An 18925-nucleotide genomic window follows, 5' to 3' on the forward strand; every position below is an offset into this window, starting at 1 on the left:
GTCAGTCCTTAGCTAGAGGTCTGGTAGAAAGCAATACCATTAAACTAATTCCTGCTAAGGTATTAAGGACTCATACCTTCCCTGATGGTATTTTGAACTTTAAAGGAAGCCACTGTCAAAGGCTCTGACTTGTAGAATTTCAGGGTGTGTGATTAAAGGAAAAATCTCTAGTGTCTGAGGGAGATATTTTTCAGTCGTGGGATCTTCCTGATCTTTCAATTTCTAGGGAAAAACTAGTGGAAAGTGTACACAGTAGCTTCTAGCTGGTAGGTTTTCCATTCACCCCAGAAGGGTATAAGAGGGGAATGAGGACACGGCCTTTTTTAGAAAGTCTTCCGTTATTTATTGCCTGATTTCTTTCAGATCCCAAACTCTAGTCTTGTGCATAAACACATACTTGCTGAGGAAAGAGTTTCTAAAGACTCTGTGAGGGGTGACAGGAGAAGAAAATCCTTATGTCCTCCTCCCCATGAATGAGTGACTAGGGCTGGAAATTCCCTGGGATTTAGTTGATTCATTCTAGCTCATTGGCTACTCCAGATCCCATCCCACTCCTCCGGTGGGACCTGCTAATGGGTCCTGTGCTGTTACCTGGCTCCCACGATGAGCTGGTTCCTGGAGGGGTCTAGAGCAAGCTGGGAGAAATCTTGAACTCCAGGGTAGGTGAAGTTAGAGACCCACGGCTTCAGATCTGGGTACAAGGAGTGGGGATGGGGCAGAAAAAGAGATAAACACCCAATTACTAAGAGACACCCCATTCCCCATCCCTGGGGCTTCTAGATGAACCTGTGTCAATCGAGGAAAATGGTTAGAAAGAACACTGGAGATGGGAGTTAGGAGACCTTGGTTCTAATCCCAGTCCTGCCATTAACTAGCTGTGTGATCTTGGATGGATCAACCTTCTCCTGTGGGCTGAAGCTTCCTTAGCTGTAGAATGACGGGGTCGGGTAACATGATCTCTGGAGCTCTATCATTCTAGGATTTCATAAAAGGTCACTGTGGCTCTGATGTAGATGTGGACATGAGGGCACAGAAAGAGAAGTACTATTTTCTGGTCATATAGCCAGAGATGGATTTCCTTCCCTGTGACCTCTGATTTAGATCCCTGAACTGGCTAAAATCCTCCAGAGGTCCAACCTAAATTTAGAGCTGGGCGGGAACTTAGCATCTATTTATTTCAGTATCCTTTCATCACAGATGAGGAAACTGAGGCCCAGAGAGGTTGTCTGGCAGCACAGAGATAGCAAGTGATAGGCAGGATTTGAACCCAGAGACTCTGGAGCCAAACCCAGCGTTCTTACCACTGTACAGCGTAAGACTGTCTGTCTTCAACTCCAAAGTCTTTACAGGAATCCTGGTTGGAGGGGGAAGGGAACTTCACAGGTCCCATTTGAGTTTGATTTAAAACAAGTTGTTAAGCCAGCCATCCACATAGGAAAGTACATTGAGTAGAGTTCCTTTCTCAAGATTTGATTAGAGAACAATCGTGTTCCTATCACCTGCTGTCCAGTTGCTAGACTGAAGGTGCTGAGACAAGGGAGAGTCCTTCTAAATCTATCCACATGTCCGTGCATGCAGAGTCAAGACCAGGGTCATCAGATATAAGGCAGCAGAATGCCCCCACCAGGAATCCTAGAGGAAAGGGAATAAACATTTATAAAGCACCTACTATGTGCCAGGCACTGTGCTAAGTGCTTTACAAATATTATCTTATTTGATCCTCACAACAAGCCTGAGAGGTAGGTGCTACTATTATCCCCATTTTACAATTGAGGAAACTGAGGCAGTCAGAAGTTAAAGTGACTTGCCCAGGGTCACACAGACAGTAGGTGCCTGAGGCTGGATTTGAACTCAGATCTTCCTGATTCCAGGCCTAATTCTCTATCCATTGTACCGTCAGTTGCCTCTGATAGAATTAGGTAAATCCTAAAATAAGGATAAGGTTAAGGACCAGAGCTGTGATTTCATTAGTTAGTGTGAACTCCCAGGTGAGGGAATTCCCTCTACCAATGAGGGTCAGCACCTCCTCTGGGATTTATAGTTTTAGTTGCCTAGAGCAGAAGAGGTTGTGACTTGCCCAGGGTCACACAGAGAGTGTGTCAAGGGTGGGACTTGAACCCTGATCTTCCCAGGCCATGCTGCCTGTCTCAGGTCCTAGAATACCTGTCAAAAATGCTGGGCGGAATCGTGGCCTTGGCCTTCATTGACAGAAGCAGGTGTTCAGAGTGAGCAAAATAATGGCCTTCCTCTGCTCTTGTAATATCTCATCTAGAAGATTGCCTTCAGCTCTGAGAGACATATTTTAGGGAGTGCATTGACAAGACAGAGCTGGGAAAACATCCAGGATGGTTAAAGAACCAACCTGCCATCACATGCCATATGAGATTGGTTGTAGGAACTAAGGATGTTTAGAGGGGCCATGATAGCTGCCATCAAATATCTGGAATCTGACTTATAGGTTCACAGGATCATAGATTTAGAATTGGACAGAAATGTGGGACCCTGCTAGTTCAACCTTCTCATCTCGTTTGTTTTTGACAGGCAATTGGGGTTAAGTGACTTGGCCAGAGTCACACAGCTAAGAAGTGTTATGTGTCTGAGGCCGGATTTGAACTCAGATCCTCCTAACTCCAGGGCTGGTGCTCCATCCACTGCACCACCTAGCTACCCCTCAACCTTCTCATCTTACAGATGAGTAAATAGAGACTTGGACAAAATAAATAGCGCACCCAAAGTCACACAGTCAGAAGTGAGATTTGAGCCCAGGTCCTCTGACTAAATAAATCCATTCTGGTTTCTGCTGTACTACACTATTATAAGCAATGGTTGGAAGTTGCTTAGAGGAAGGTTTGACTCCATGCAAGGAAACATTTCCCAACAATTAGAGCCATCCCAAAGTGCAGTGAGCTGCCATGAGGTAATGAGGTTCCCAGTTATTCTAGGTCATTTATCAAGGATGTTATCAAGAGGATTCCAGATTGGGGTTGGATTATATAATCTCTGAGGCTCTTTCCATCCCTGAGGTTCTGTGAAAACAGAATGAATCAAGAACAAAGCCTCCTTCTAGCTTTAAACCCCTGTAATAGAGAAAAGAGCCAGATACGGTATCAGACAATCTGGGATCTTACCTCGGTTCTCCCATTCCAAGGTCACAAGAGTGATTTTGGGCAGGGTCACAACCTCTTTAGGCCTAAGGTTCCTCATCTATAAAGTGAGGTCGGATTAATTAGATGGCTCCTGAGAACTCTTCTACCTTTAAATACAGGACTGGAATGACCCTCAAGGCAGAGGGATTCTCAGGGTCAAGAGGGGTGGAGGTCAGGGTCAGACAGTTGGCTGCTCCGTAGTAGAACACATTTCCCCATAATGCGTTTGTGATCAGCTCAGCCAGTACAGGAGAGTGGGCTGTGAGTGCACGTGCTGATGGCAGAGAAGGGGGTGGAAGGGGCGAGGGAGGGAGCGTCAGAGGAATCCAGAGGAAATAAATCATAGCTCATTATCCATCCTCTGAGGAGTAAAGCAGCCCCTCATTTCTACACAACAAGCAAATACTTAAAAGCTCCCCCGAGGACGGGAGGTTCTGTGAGTTGGACGCTTTTCAAACACTGTGCATGATTAAAAAAAATAACAATAAATCCTGCAGGACAATGAAGCATCCTTTCACGTCACTTCTGACCTCAGCAGGAGACTGGTGGGCAGAGGTATAATGGCACAGGCTTAGGCTGGTAGTGGACATTTATAGGGTAGGCTGTGAGGGCCAAAAGTGAGCTCAGCTCTCTAGATTTAACAGACACATTCTTCCAAAATCTTAGCAGTATACAGACCTACTTTTGAAGCTCAGCTCAAAACTCAACCCCTCCCAGAAATGTTCTTTATTCTGTTGTTAAGTTGCTTTTTAATGTGTTCTAGTCTATTTCCTGTGGGGGTCCTCTGCCTCATCTATTAGCTTGGAAGTTTCTCCAAGAGAAAGAATCAGATCCTTCTGCATCATTCTCCAGAATTCCTCACACAGGGGACATTGAGGATGCGGAGCGGGCTGCAGCCAGCCCGCGCCAGCTCTGTCACAGCTGATTATTACCTTTTGAGTGTGCACATTTGCACCTCAGAAATCAGTAAGCACTATAGTTCAGGGCTTGGCATAGTGTTTTGTTGACTTCTAGACTTTAGAAAGTGATGAAGAAAATGTTAATAAAGCAAATTTAACTTAAAATTGTGTTTAGTGCATTTTTTTTTTCTGGAGAGCTAGTTGTTAAACATTTATCAACACAACTCTGGTGAAGTATGTGGTAAAAGAAGGAAGATGGCAGGTTGCAGGAAATAAGAAGTTGACTCTGGGCCTCAGTTTTCTCATCTGTAAAGTAAAAAATTGGACTCTAAGGTCTCTTCCAGCTCTGCAGTTCTATGATCAGTGGACATAATTTTAGAGAGTTCTTTTTCCCTATTTCCAACTCCATTTGAGGGGAATAAAGGAGAAATGGGATAATAGAAAAGACAGAGAATGTTTTTCTCTTTCAAAGGTCCCAGGTCTTCTTCTTCCAACTTGGGGAAACGATACTTTGAAAGAGGTAGAAAAGTTGTAATAATCTCTCCTTGACTCAAATTTCACTCGTACTCTCCACCCCCACTTTTTCTAGAAGAAACATGGCCTGATTGAGGGTTGGATTCCACTGAATCTTGGAATGAAAGCTAGTTTCCCTTAAGCTTTTTAAAATAATTTTTTTTGGAGGCAATCGGGGTTAAATGACTTGCCCAGGGTTACACAGCTAATAAGTGTACAAATCCAGATTTGAACTCAGGTCATCTCCAGGGCTGCTTCTATCCACTGTACTACCTAGCTGCCCTTTTAATTTCTTTTTATTATTATACTTATTTATTCATTCATTCAGTATTTATTTATCATTTCATTATTTACTTATCATTATCTTTTTGAATTAATTAACTAGTTTTTGCTTCCTTTAAATGTAAAAATAAAGTCATGGGAGATAGAGAGAAAGCTGGATTTTAAAAAAAAAAAGCTAAACTAAAAAACCCAAAACCAAGCATGTTCCAAAAACACACAGAAAAAGCTTTGGATTCAGGTGGAACTAATAAGAAAAGTCCCATTCTAGGTGAATGATTTCAATGACAGCCAATTCTCAGTTATCCACTTTGTGGATTACCCACCTCAGATAGTAAATCCCAGGCTGGCTTTGGAAAGGACATTAGATTTGGAGTATCTGAATTTGAATCCCAGCTCTGCTATATCTTATCTTTGTGACCTTGACAAATCATTTATTCGCTCAGAGCCTCAGTTTCCTCATCTGTAAAAATACAGTTGACATAGATGACCTCTGAAGTCCCAACCAGCTCTCTCTAAGATGCCAAGGTATCTTTTTTGCAAATAAGAACAATCACAATAATAATAAGGAGGACTCCAAAGAATTCTCATAGGATCACAGATCTATGAGCTGAAAGAGACTGTAGGATAGGGCCATGCTGGCACATGTTTAACAACTGGCGTTCTGGTAGGAAAAAAATATGGCCTTTAAAAATATGTATTTTGGGGGCAGGTAGGTGGCGCAGCAGTTAAAGCACTGGCCCTGAAGCCAGGAGGACCTGAGTTCAAATCTGACCTCAGACCAAACACTTGACACTTACTGGCTGTGTGACCCTGGGCAAGTCACTTAATCACAGTTGCCTAAACAAAAAAAATGTATTTTAAAGTACGTGCACTTTTATGTTTAATCTGCATCATTAGAATTTTGCATCACTTTCTTAAGTCTAGCGTGTGGACAATCGACAATACACCAAGCCCTGAGTTGCAGCATTTTTCCGTTTCTGAGGTATAAATGCTGACACTGAAAAATTTAACATTGAGCTCTCAGGAGCCTGTATGAGCCGGCTCAAGCACACCTTTACCTCAGTGGGCCATCCAGTTCAACCCTGTCATTTTACCAATGAGGAAACTGAGGCCCATGAAGGTTACGTGATTCACCACAACTGGTAATCATGAGAGGCAAGATTTGAATGCAGGTGTTTCCACTCCAGAGTCCAGCACTATTTCCACTGTACCATCAATACGCTGCCTCCCCAAATCCCAACGTTACAAAACCGCTAAGTATCCATATGACCAGGCTTCCCAGGAGGTAGATTGTAAGCGCTGTCTAAAAATCACTAAAAGATGGGGATGCAGAGGGATGAAAAGGGGGAAAAGAGGCCAAGAAAATCAAAGTCAAGGCTTTTGATGCTGCTGCCTACAGAAAAACATCAGAAATGAAAATCAAGCATCTGAGGTGCTCTTGTGAATCTGTGGGAAATGAGGAGTGATTTACAGCAGCAGCTCAGGAACACCCTGGTGGCAACGACTTTAAAGTAATCAATCAACCACTGAGCATTTACTGAGCCCTATTATGTGCTCGTCCATTCTCTGGCGTGGGGCAGTAAGATGAGAGATGAACAGCCTGAAGGCTACCTTGCTACTGCGGAAACAACAAATGAATGAGTGAATGAATGGAAATGCATTTATTAAGTGCTTGTTAGGTGCTAAGTATTGGGCTGCTACGTGGTGAAGTGGATAGAACACCGGGGCCTGGAGTCAGGAAGACTTGTCTCTGTGAGTTCAAATCCGGCCTCAGACACTTACTAGCTATGTGACCTTGGGCAAATCACTTAACCCTGTTTGCCTCAGTTTCTTCATCTATAAATGAGCTGGAGAAGGAAACATGCAACTCAGAGATAAGAACAAGAAGAAAAAAAGAAAAATAGACCCTGCTCTGAAGGAGTTCTCATTCTAATTGGAGAAGATTATTAATAACCAAAGTTTCAAGCTGGCAATGAAATGGGAACCTTGGGGGTCTCTCCTGTTTGAGATTAAGCTTCTTTTGGGGGGGGATGGATTATAAAGAGAGAATGTGAGAGTTCCAGGGGCACACTCCTAACATGCTGTAATTAAATCATATGTTTTATCCACATCCTGGTCTGGTAGAAGGTAAGCTCCCTGAAGACAGACTGTTTTGGCTGTCTCTCTATCGCCAGTGCCTTAGCACAAAGCTTGTTGAAACAGTTTGCACTGAAACAAAAACCCCAAACCCAAAACAAGGACTTCTTTGCCTTGGGTAGAAGAACCTTTTAGGAGGATTTATGGGACAATTCATACAAGGATTGAACCTGACAAGAAGGTGTGAAGGGATTGTGAGGTGCAGAGACACCTATCACATGCACAGAACCCTGCTCAGTGAGGTGGAAGAGACCCCGAAAGCAGACGTCACACTTACTCCTGCTCTCCAGAAGCTTACAATCTACTTGGAAGGCCTAGACTAATATACCTAGGGAAAAGATGAGAAAACAAGACCAGATGGTGCAGAAATAAGTGCTAGATTATGTAACTTGGCCACTAAATACCTTAGAAGTTTAGAAAAGGCCGGGGTCGATAACATCAATCGAATGCTTCCCATAATTGAGAGCTACTGTCTGGGACTGCTTTATTAGACCCTGAGGGAAGATACAACAATAGACCTGGTCGGGGTAAGGGGGATACCCTCCCTCTCTGACTTCAGGGATACCACAGTCCCTTGCTCTCCTACGTCTCTGTCTCTGCTGGCTTCTCCTCCTCTTCCTTACCTGTCCTTACCCTTAGTATTCCCCAAGGTTCTGCTCTTGGTGCCCTTCCTTTTTTTATGCTCTTTCTCTTCGTAATTTCATTTATTCTTATGGTTTTAACCACGAGCTCTATTATGCAGATAACTTCCGAGTCTCCTTCTTTGGCCCTGACCTGTCTCCCACTCTACAGGCCAGCATCTCCAGCTACCTACAAGACACCTTTATCTAGATGTTCTGCTGCTACCTCAAACTCAGCATGTTCCAAGCTGGGCTAATTATCCTTTCCCCAAATTCTGACTTCTCTCAATGGTATATCCAATCACACTGTCTCTCACATTCTGGGATTATTTTTTCTTCTTTCCTCCTCTTCACTTCTCATATCCTATCAGTTACCAAGTCATTAACTGTCTCTGTAGTATCTTTTCATCTTTTTCCTCCTATCCCTATTATCACCATCATAGACCAGGCTGTTATTACCACCTGCTTAGATTAATATAGTAACCTCCTACTAGGTCTTCCTGCTTCTTTCCATCCTCTCCCTGACCCCCTCCAAACTAGTCTTCATAACACATCCAGACCATAGCACGAATCTTCCTTATTCACAAGTATGGTCCCATCACCGCTCAAAACACTCAGATGACTCCCTCTTGCCCAGGGAATAAGGTTCATACTATTCAGAGATGAAAAGCCCATTTTGTCTTTCATTATTGAGTCATTTCAATTGTATCTGACTCTCCATGACCTCATTTGGGGTTTACTTGTCAAAGATACTGGAGTGGTTTTCCATTTCCTTCTCCAGCTCATTTTATAAATGAGGAAACTGAGGCAAACAGGGTGAAGTGACTTGCCCAGGGTCACACAGCTAAGCTAATAAGTGTCTGAGGTCGAATCTGAACTCAAGTCTTCCTGACTCCAGGGCCAGTGCTCTATCCACTGTACTACCCAGCTGCCCCAATCATATTCCTAAATTGTAAATATTTGAAGTATAATAAATAGATGTAATTCTAGCCCAAAGCCCCTCTTGAAGGTAGAAAAGCACACTAATAAACAGATAAATGAACAAATAAATAAATGGATAAATGAATGAATCAATCAGTATGTAAGCATGTAGCCACAGCCTTCCTTCTATGCTCCACAAAGGTGGAAATCAGTCTCCCTTGGAGATGTGTGATAGAGCATTCCACATCCCAAAACATATCTATCTGAATCAATGTCCCTGAAACTCATGTTGCCCCATCTCTGTCTCCCTGTGGTATGAGTTTAAATTCTTACACAAGCCCTTCTACTTTACACATATATAATGTGTTTTCAAAATACCATCTAAATTATTATTATAACCACCCAAAGAGCAATCACAAAGGAGCTAAGCAGTTCTTCTAATACCACCCTCCATTGTCTCCCTTCTCTGTTACTTTGCATTGGCTAGAATATTCTTCCTCCTCACCTCGCCCTTTAGGTATCTTTGGCCTTCTTCAATATTTAACTCAGATACCATCTTCTGGAAGAAACCCCTCCTGTCTCTCTTCCCATCCTACCTCCCTGCCTTCCCCTCTGTGAGGGAAGGAGGGTACATCTACTCCTTTTCTTGTAGGTATCTAATTATTTAAGTGTTGTCTCCTCCACTACATTCCTGGAGGGATCAGGTCTACTTAGCATAGTGCCTAGGCCAGGGGTGAGAAACCGAGGCCACATGTGGCCTTCTAGGTCCTTGGGTGCAGCCTTTTGTCTGAGTTCAGGTTTTACAGAACAATCCTTTTATTAAGGGGATTTGTTCTGTGAAGTTTGGATTCAGTCAAGGGCTACACTTGAGGACCTAGAGGGCCACATGTGGCCTAGAGGCCTCAGGTTCCCCACCCCTGGCCTAGTATATAGTAAGTGCTTAATAAATGGTTGTTGACATTGATTGACTCAATGTGGACAATTCAGGTTATAGTTAAAGGAATAAGGAATAAGTCTCAAGATTCAGAATTAGGTGGGGTGGAGGAGTATAAGGATGTCTAACTCTGTCTAGCGCCTTGTCCCGCAGCCTCTAACTGAGCAACCCAGATTCATTAGAGCAATGGTAAATCCCAGACTCCAACCTAGAGTGGAAATATTTCCATTATGAGTCGCCACTTTGGAACCACAGACAGAAAGGCCCTCAGCCCTGGAAAGGTTTTAACTAATCTGACAGGTCTCCCCACTCTCACCCTCTATCCCCTCTATTCACCCCTCCCCCTACACACACACACACACACACACACACACACACACACACACCACACACACACACACACTTCTGTGTGACAGCCACAATCTGCTCCGTGGAGCAATTAGAAATCAGAGGGTGTCTGCACATTTTGTAGGCTTAAGGACATTGCTAATTTACTTTAATCCACTTAAGCCTTCAAAGCCCCAGGGCCCCAGCTCAAACAAGACAGCACAGAGAAGACAGCTGGAAAGCTTCCTCCTGGAGACAGAGAAGCCCACAGTTGGGAATTCCCTCCCCCCAACTCAGCCTCACCCCCTGCCAATCTCCTTGCAGCAGAAATCTCAGACCACCTCCCTCAACCTCCCCATCTGTCCCTCCTCTCCACTAATTCACACCCACTGGCCCTTAACTGTACCCCACACCCCTCCCCAGCCCACCTCCTCCATGAAGCCTAGCCTGATTGACTCAATCATGCCTATCCCTCGTGATCAGATATTTGGTTTACACTGTGTTCCTTTGTGCTTTCTATATGTTGCTTTCTGAGCTTTCTTCAGTGGGCTTTCCCTGTTTCTCTATGATGTTTCCCATAGAGTCTGAGTTAGATCATCTTATGCTCCTGGTACCTAAATGGTAATATTCTCTTCCATCATGACATAGTAATAGTAGTAGTAATAATAGTAGTAATAGGAGGAGGAGTAGGAGTAGGAGTAGGAGTAGTAGTAGTAGTAGTAGTAGTAGTAGTAGTAGTAGTAGTGGTAGTAGTAGTGGCGGTAGTGGTAGCAGTAGTAATCATAATAGTAGTAATGCAGTGGCTAGTCTTTATAGAGCTTTAAGATTTGCCAGTTGCTTTGCAAATATTGTCTTGTTTGATTCTCACAGCAACCCTGAGAAACAGGGGCTATTATTGTTCCCATTTTACAAATGAGGAAAGGGAGGCAGACAGATGTCAAGTGACTTGCCCAGGGTCACACAGCTAGTAGGTAGCTGAGGCCAAATTTGAACTCAGGACTTCCTGACTCCAGGCCCAGCCCTTTATCCACATAACTGACAAGTGCTCATCCATATTCCAAAGGAAGAACTCTAGCGATGGGAACCAGAGCCCACTTTTGGGATAGCTCTAATGCTCAGAAAGCTTTTAGTGGTATAATGGCCAGAATGCTGTGTGTGAATCTACACTCAGGAGGACCTGGGTTCAAATCCTGCTTCAAATACCTCCTAGCTGTGTGACTCTGGGTCACAACTTCCTTTAGGTCTCAGTTTCTTTATCTGTGGCAGGATGGAGTTGGATTTGATGACTTCTAAGACCCCTTCCCATTCTAAATCTACAATCTGCAATTCCTCCTGCTGAACCGAAATCTGCCTTAGCAAGCAATTTCTACCTATTAGCCCTGGTTCTGCCCTCTAGGGCCAAACAGAATGAGTCTAATCTTTGTTCTAGGTGACAGCCTTTCAAATTCCTGAAGACTGTGGACATGTCCTTCTCTATATTAAACATCTCTGCTTCCTTCTACCATTTCTCAAGTGGCACAGACTCAAGGCCTTTCACTATCTTGGTTGAGACACCCTTCAGTTTATCAAGCTTTTAAGAAAGGCATTGGTCCTTCCTAAAATGTAGCCCCTGGAATGGAACACTGTCCTCCAGAGGAGGGCAGACCAGGGCCACGCATAATAGAATTATCCCTTCCTTCATTCAGGACAAGATGCTAGCAATACTATCCAAGATGAAGTTAGCTTGGAGTGGGTGGAGTGTGTGTGTGTGTGTGTGTGTGTGTGTGTGTGTGTGTGTGTGTGTGTGTGTGTGTGGAGGGGGGTCCTGCCATATCATGGGATTGAGTTATATTGAATTTACAATCTTCTAAAACCCCCCAGATCTTCTTCATAGTAATTAAACATTAAAATGTCCAGTCATGCTGTCCCCCTTCCTGTATTGATGGGGGTTATTTTTTTTAAGAATAATTTTTTCAAGGAACCCCTCTTTCTGGCCTGTCCAGATTGCTTGGGATCCTGCATGTCATTCAAAGTGTAAGTGTTGTCTTTCGGCTTTATTTCATCTGCAAATGTGAGAAGCACACCATTTATGCCTTCATCCACATTAGTGATAAAAATGTACAACAGAACAGGGCAAAGAAGGTTTCCAAACCAGCCCAGGAGCCATCCAAAGAGATCCTGTAGGGACTGAGAGGTGAGACTGTATCTGCCTTCATCAAATCTCCTTTCCCTGGGGCCTCTGCCAAGACCAAGGAAGACTGACAGCAGCTAGAGTACCATCACTATAATGAGCACAGACCACTGATTTTCAGTGACCTCTGAGTACTATTAAAATGAGTAAGTCATTATTATTAAGGTCATGCGTGGACTTTCCTTCCCTCAGCCTCTCTTACCATGATGACTTCCCCAGCTATGCAAAGAGCACCAGTCTCCATTCTTATCAAGGGGGTCCCAAGGGTCTCCTCCCCTCCCTCCCTCCTTCCCTCTTCTACTTACTCATTAGAGAAGAGGCCTGGAAAGATCATTGGATCCAGCCTCAATTAAGAACTGAATTAAAAGTAACTCAATCAATCAACCAATATGCATTTATTAATCTCCTACTATATACAAGGCACTGGGAATAGGGGACAGGCACTGGACCTGTGCTTTCATCGATATGGGGAACTCCCAATGGAGGGAACTCCCTCTTCCAATGCAGGCCACCACTTTCTCTACAACTTACACTGTTATGAGAGGTGCCTGAGCACTCAAAGAGAGGTTAAGTGACTTCACCAGGGTAACACAACCAGTATTTGACCCAAACCCAGGTCTGCCTAGCTTTGAGGTGTACACCACTTTTAGTACACAACCCCTCGTCAATAAAGGCCTGCTTGGAGTCATATTTTATGCATTCCTCTCTCTCTCTGTTGTGCCAGGGACTATGAATGCAAAGATAAAAATAAAACAGGCTCTGCCCAGTAGATTGATGATTCCCCTACTTAAAAAAATTTAAGCCACCCCATTAAAGGATATTCTCCAATACCCCTTTAATGATTTGTTACAAGGTTCTATAGCCCCAATAGCTAGGAAATCATTCCTAATCAAACTTAAATCCCCTCTAACACGGCTGATGATGACAGACAGGGTGCCAGCATGGAAGCGGGGAGGCAGGGCACTTACCTTCAAAGGCTATGATCGGATGTTCCCTCAAGGTGCACAGTTGCTGCTCACTGCTGGGGGCATCAGACACATTGTGGGAAGTGGACAGGTGCAATGCAAGCAGGATGAGGCCCGACAAGGACAAAGTGATGGCCAGGGGTCTGGGGAAGACCATGATGGATGCTCTAGCTGCCAGCCTCGGCCTGGGGAGAATGCCTGTAACACAGAACACTCCATCTCACCATCTACTCCCATTATCACCCTCTGCCCCACTGCCCCACAGCCTTTGGTGGTTCTGTCATTCTCCCTGCCCCTAACGCCTAGAAACATTGGTATCAGAGCTATACCTTCAGTGAGGCATTCACAGGCATGGAAGGATGCCCGCACCCCGCAGGGAAGCACTCCTTTCCCCACCCCAAACTCCGATAACTTAGATTGAAGTGATTTCTGATATCTGTGAAAGCTCAGCTTGGAGACATATTTTATGGATGCCCTTCTTAACTGCCACACCCAACCAGTCACCAAATCTTACTGATTTGGGGGTTTAGCATCTGCAGAGCTCATCCCTTCCTCTCCACTGGTGTCCTGCTTGGGGCCTCACACCCCAAATCCAGACCATTTCAATAGCCTGTGTTTGGTCTCCTTGTTTTAGTCTTTCCCTGCCCAGCAGCAAATTAACTTTCCTAAGACACCATTTCCATTGCCTCAGACTGCCCAAAGACACTGGGCTCTCACTTGTTTCTAAGATTTTTACATAATCTCACTGGAGAGAGAATGGGGAGAGTTATATTTAGAAATGCTGATAACATAAAAAACAAAATAAATTAATGATTTTTAAAAGAGATAATTCCAGCCTTCAGAGACGATCTGCCCAATTCACTGGAGTCCTCTGAAGAAAAGGATTTGACAGCTGACACGATCACTATACAAAACCTCCCTGAACCTCAGTTTCCTCATCTGTAAAATGGGAATAATAAAGGTTACCCTCACCTAACTCAGTGGATTAAAAAAGTTAATGAATGAGAAAGCCAACCACTTACCTGCCTCTTCCTATCATCATGTGTTCTTCTGTCCTCCCCACCAGGGAGACAAGTGTGATACAGATAAGGAGAATGACTGGCCCCCAGGGAACTCAAGCATGCCCACTGTCATACAGGCAATAAACAGAGACGGAGTGCGCTCACCACTGGGCCTCCTGCCCTGAGCCCTTCTTCCTGCTCTGTCTCCACTGCAGAGGCATTCTTTAAATGTCTCTCATTTTTCTTCAGCACTTTAAAGTTTATAAATTCCTTCCTTCTGTGTGCCTGCAAGTTGTGCTATCATGTCCATTTTACAGAGGACAGAACTGAGGCTCTGAGAGATAAAAGGGATTTGCCCAGGGCCAAATAGCTAGGTAGGGACCTATAGTCAGGACCAAAACCCAGGTTTCCTGGCCTAAATACCAAGGCAAGTTCTTTCGTTTATACCCTTTGGACTTCCTACCCAGACACTGACCAAGAAAGAGACCCTGGAGGAGAAAGAGTCAGAGGAAGGGGAGGGGAGGCTGAGGGTCATGTCTCTTTGCATTTTGACATTTGGTGAAGGGTATAAAATCATATGCGAAATTGGACACACACAAAAACATGTTCTCAAGCCAAAGCTGGGGTGTGTGTGTGTGTGTGTGTGTGTGTCTCTCTCTCTCTCTCATACACACACACACACACACACACACACACACACAGTATGCAGAAAGTGCACTTCCCTCCTCTCATTGTTCCCAGACCCCCACCCCTGAGCTTCTTCCCTGCCCCACTGCAAGCAGCCCCAGCTGGCCCCCTGGAACATGTTTGGCCTGAGCCACAGGACCCTCCCTTCTCCCCTTGCACCCGAGTCCCCAGCCTGAGCTCTCCAGGGCCAGAGGTACCTAGGGGAGGAGTCTCATGCCTACCACTTCTCTCTCTCCCTTAGGGCTGGCATGCAAACGTGTCCTCCAAGGCCTTCCTGCTTGTTGGTTGATTTCACTGCCTCCAGGTGGGAGCACTAGCACAGCATGGGATGCAAAAGAGGAGGAGGGAAGGGAAGTGCTCAAGCCTGCAGGTCCTCTTTGCTCTGGGGCCCCTAGAGAGAGATGGAGAGAGCATAACTTTGAGCTGCCTGGAGTGTGCCTTGGTGGTCACGCATCCCAAAGGTGTCAAACTAGCCAGCCACCTGCACACTGAACAGTGTGGTCCTGCACCAGGTTAAAATGAAATTGGGCAATATTTAATAAAATAAATAAAAACATAATGCAACATAGATAATGTTGATTTGTGGTTTTCTAAGTCAAAAGGTAGCCTGCAAGGATCCATTTCTGTTTAAGCTCAACATTACTAGTCCAATCCCCCTCCTTTTCTTTTTTTTCTTTTAAACAAATGCCCAAAGTGACTAAGAGTGCAAGCATTAAAGGTAGGAGCATTTGAACCCAGGTACCCTGGGACTAGAGTCAGGAAGACCCAAGTTCAAATCCTGCCTCAGGCACTTACTAGCTATGTGACCCTGGACAAGTCATTTAATTTCTCTTTGCCTCAGTTTCTTCATCTGGAAAAATGAGGATAATAATAGCACCTACCTCCCAAAGTTGTTGTGAGAATAAAATGAAATAATATTTGTAGAGCAATTTGTAAACCTTAAAGTATTATTTATATTATTTTATTTTCTATTACATCATATTAAAATGTACTATATTAATATATTATTAATGAATTTCAAGTGATTGTTATAATCATTATGTTTAGATATAATTTACATGTAAACTTACTTGTAAATTATATGGAATTATATGTTTATATATGTAATTATATTTAGATATTTTGTTATTTTTCTAATATAAATATGATAATATAAGTATAATGATATTATAATACCATTAATATGTTATAAATATTATCAACTATATAAATACCTAAGTAAAAATAAATTAATATATTAATAATGCATTAATGTTATAAGATGTCCTATTAAGTTATTAATGTGCTATTTTCTCTCATTAGAATGTACGCTCCTTGAGGGCAGGGACTGTCTTTTTGCTTGTGTTTGTATTCTTAGCTCTTAGCATAATGCCTGGCACATAGTAAGCAATAAATGCTTGCTGATTTGACTTTCCCAGCACATACTGCCTCCAAAAGAGAGGAAAAAAGGTGATAATAACAGTGGATGTTTGGCTTTCCTATCCATTAACTCTTTTAATCCTCCAATTGTCCTTTGAGGTAGGTAAGTTCCCCTAACTTACCTTATTAGGAACTGAGGTTCAGACTAAGCGCAAATTGAAGGATGATTTTTTCACTTTTTAAATCTTGTGCTTTAAATTTTTTTAAATTTTTTGCAACATGACTAATGTGGAAATCTATTTTGCACTACTTTACATGAATAATGGGTATCTTACTGATTGCCCTTTCAATGGGTGGGGGAAGGGTAGAGGGAGGGAGAGAATTTGGAACTGGAAATTTAAATAAAATTGTTTTTAAAGAATTGAGGTTACTAGAGGTTAAATGCCTCACCAAAGGTCACATAGCTACTAAGTGCAAGATCCAGGTTTTTGGATTCCAAATCTACTACCATACTATCTCAGACAATAGGGCATCCCCTCCTCCCAACCGCCACCCCTCAGGCCCAGTTGTCTTTCTCTGTGAGCACGCAGTGACAAAAAATGAATGGGAAATCCTAGTCAAAGGAAGTAATTCAACAGCTAGCTCCCGTGTATGGCTTTCCCATTACTTGAAAAGCTTCCGTCTAGCACTGAGACCTCAGTTTTCCTTCAACAGCACACTGAGAGAGCTAGGCCACACCCAGTCTCACCCCTGTGTCCTGTGGTCTGTCCCAGCGTCCCCCAGGGCCTGACACTGAAAAGTGGAAATTTAACTCACAACCAGGAGATAAGGAGGGCTTAGACGGAGCTCAACAGGACACTAGACACTGTCACCCTCAGAAGCAAAATAGTTTGATTTTTGCCATGTTGAGAGTTGGGAATCAGCAGGTAGAGCAAAGCCCTTAGACATGAAAAAAAAGAGTTGCTTGACCTCGAGAGGAGAAATGGACTCCAGAGAAAACTTTCCCTGTCCTTCTAATGGGTTGGAGAAGGCAGTAGGCTTTGTGCCCAGAGTAACACATTTCAGGCAGGGAGAAAATTGTTGGGTCTAAGTCTCTGAAAACTCTGTCTGGTGGTATGGCAGTATGGGGATCAGTGGACCTGGAAAATGGATCCTGCACTGCAGCCTGGTGATATTCCTTAAATGACCCCATCTACCTTAGTCTTGCTAGGAGCCTCAGTGAGATGGCCAGCCCAGATGCCCAATAAATGACCACTCCTGGATAGAGTACCAGGAGTCAGAGACCTGGGTTTGAGTCTTGATATGTCACCTGGGGAAAGTCACTTGACCTCCTGGGGTCTTGGGATTCTTATGTGTAAAATGAGAACAATTGGATTCTATGACTCCCAAGGTCCCTTCCAGCTCACATGATCATGTGAAGGTCAAACAGATATGGTAGGGGTGATGGAATGCTCACGAAAAGACCCACGTATCCCAGATCCTCTTTGCCTCTCACATAAACAGTACTCTGTTGTAATAATAATAATAATAGTAATTATTATTATTATTTATGTAGTCCTTCTGGGTTTGTAAACCACTTTACATACATTGGCTCATTTGAATCTCACAACAATCCTGTGAGTGCTATTATGTCACCCATTTTACAGATGAAGAAACAGGCTAAGAGAGATAAAAGTGATTTTCACATAGTCACATAGTTAAGTTTCTGAGGCAGGATATGAACTCATGTAAAGGTGAAACAGATAATTTCCTGATCTGGGATGGTGGAATGCTCAGTGTCTAAGATGTTAAAGATTGAGTTGGGCCAAGAAAAACCCAAGTATCCTCGATCTTAGCTTGTCACTTCACACATGAACAGTATTCTATAATAATAATAATAATTTATAATTATATAAACATATTAAATATATACATTATGTATTATATAAAATAGAATAATTAATAATTATAATTATTGTACTTATATAATTTTTAGAGTTTGTAAAAACTTAACACTCTATCCGCTGGCCTCACCTCGTTGCCTATAGAAACTAGGAACAGAGGCTGAACCCCCAACCAGTCAAATTATCCAGATCCTAACCAGATTTCTAGGCTTGAAGGCAACAGACATCAAGACAATGGAAGCATCTTTCTGCGCCCCTTTATTGTTTTCTAGTTAAGGAATTTCCTTGGAAATATGTCTAGTATAAATGGTAGTGATAAATGCTCAGAGAGGCTGAGAGACTGAGTGGGGGACTAAGGGTCAGGAGGAGTAACTGGTGGAAACCCACATCAGATGGCCAACGCAGAAATGAAGGGCTGAGGCTGGGTTTGCTCATTAAATAAATTTGCAACTCCCTCCTTGATTGATATTATGTATTGTATAGAATATGCTTTATTGCTCATGAAAAGGGGATAATAAATCTACGTGACTGATCCTATGAGGTTTTGTGGGGAATCAAAAAATTGAAGCACAGACTCACAGTATTTTCGTCATTGGCCATCACATCCAACAAGGATATCCCCTCTGGAAAATGTTCCACAAGACTCTGCTGGGAGCCCTCCAAGGAGAGAAAATCACACCCCAACCCAAGATAAACCATTCTACTTTTAGGCAACTCTGATTGTTGGGAAGCTTTTATCCATTTCAAGTTTAAATCTGTCTCATTGCAATGGGTGGAAACCCATTAGCCATGGTTCTGCCCTCTGGCATCAAACAGAACAAATCTATTTCTTCTGCCATATACAACCTTTCAAATACTTGAAGGCAGTTATCATCATGTCCCTCCTGAGCCTTCTCTTTAATTCAATGCCTTGAGCCAATCTTCCAATAATATTGACTCAAGGCCTCGTTTCCTTCCTTCAGACACTTTCCAGCTTATCATTATGGGCAGCTGCTTGACTCAAAGTGCTGAGCTTGGAGCCAGGAAGACCTGAGTTCAAATTTGACCTCAGGTACTATCTGTGGGATCCTGGGCAAGTCATC

At 43.3% G+C, this 18925-nt stretch overlaps 1 protein-coding gene across 3 annotated transcripts in view; it reads right to left on the reverse strand.

Annotated features, from left to right (window-relative positions):
• Nucleotides 1-18925, reverse strand: part of SEMA5B (semaphorin 5B) — a 190480-nt gene that overhangs the window by 47901 nt on the left and 123654 nt on the right. For all 3 annotated transcript variants that reach the window (XM_020985957.2, XM_020985961.2, XM_020985956.2), the window contains 3 exons: nucleotides 14823-14992; nucleotides 12917-13111; nucleotides 592-691 (listed from right to left, as the gene is read on the reverse strand). In XM_020985957.2, coding sequence (XP_020841616.1) covers nucleotides 592-691; nucleotides 12917-13070 — 254 coding nt within the window. In that variant the 5' untranslated portion in view covers nucleotides 13071-13111; nucleotides 14823-14992. The remainder of the gene's footprint in view (nucleotides 1-591; nucleotides 692-12916; nucleotides 13112-14822; nucleotides 14993-18925) is intronic.

Source organism: Phascolarctos cinereus, unplaced genomic scaffold, assembly GCF_003287225.1.
Source record: "Phascolarctos cinereus isolate Bilbo 61053 unplaced genomic scaffold, phaCin_HiC Scaffold_726;HRSCAF=1367, whole genome shotgun sequence".
Lineage (NCBI taxonomy): Eukaryota > Metazoa > Chordata > Mammalia > Diprotodontia > Phascolarctidae > Phascolarctos > Phascolarctos cinereus.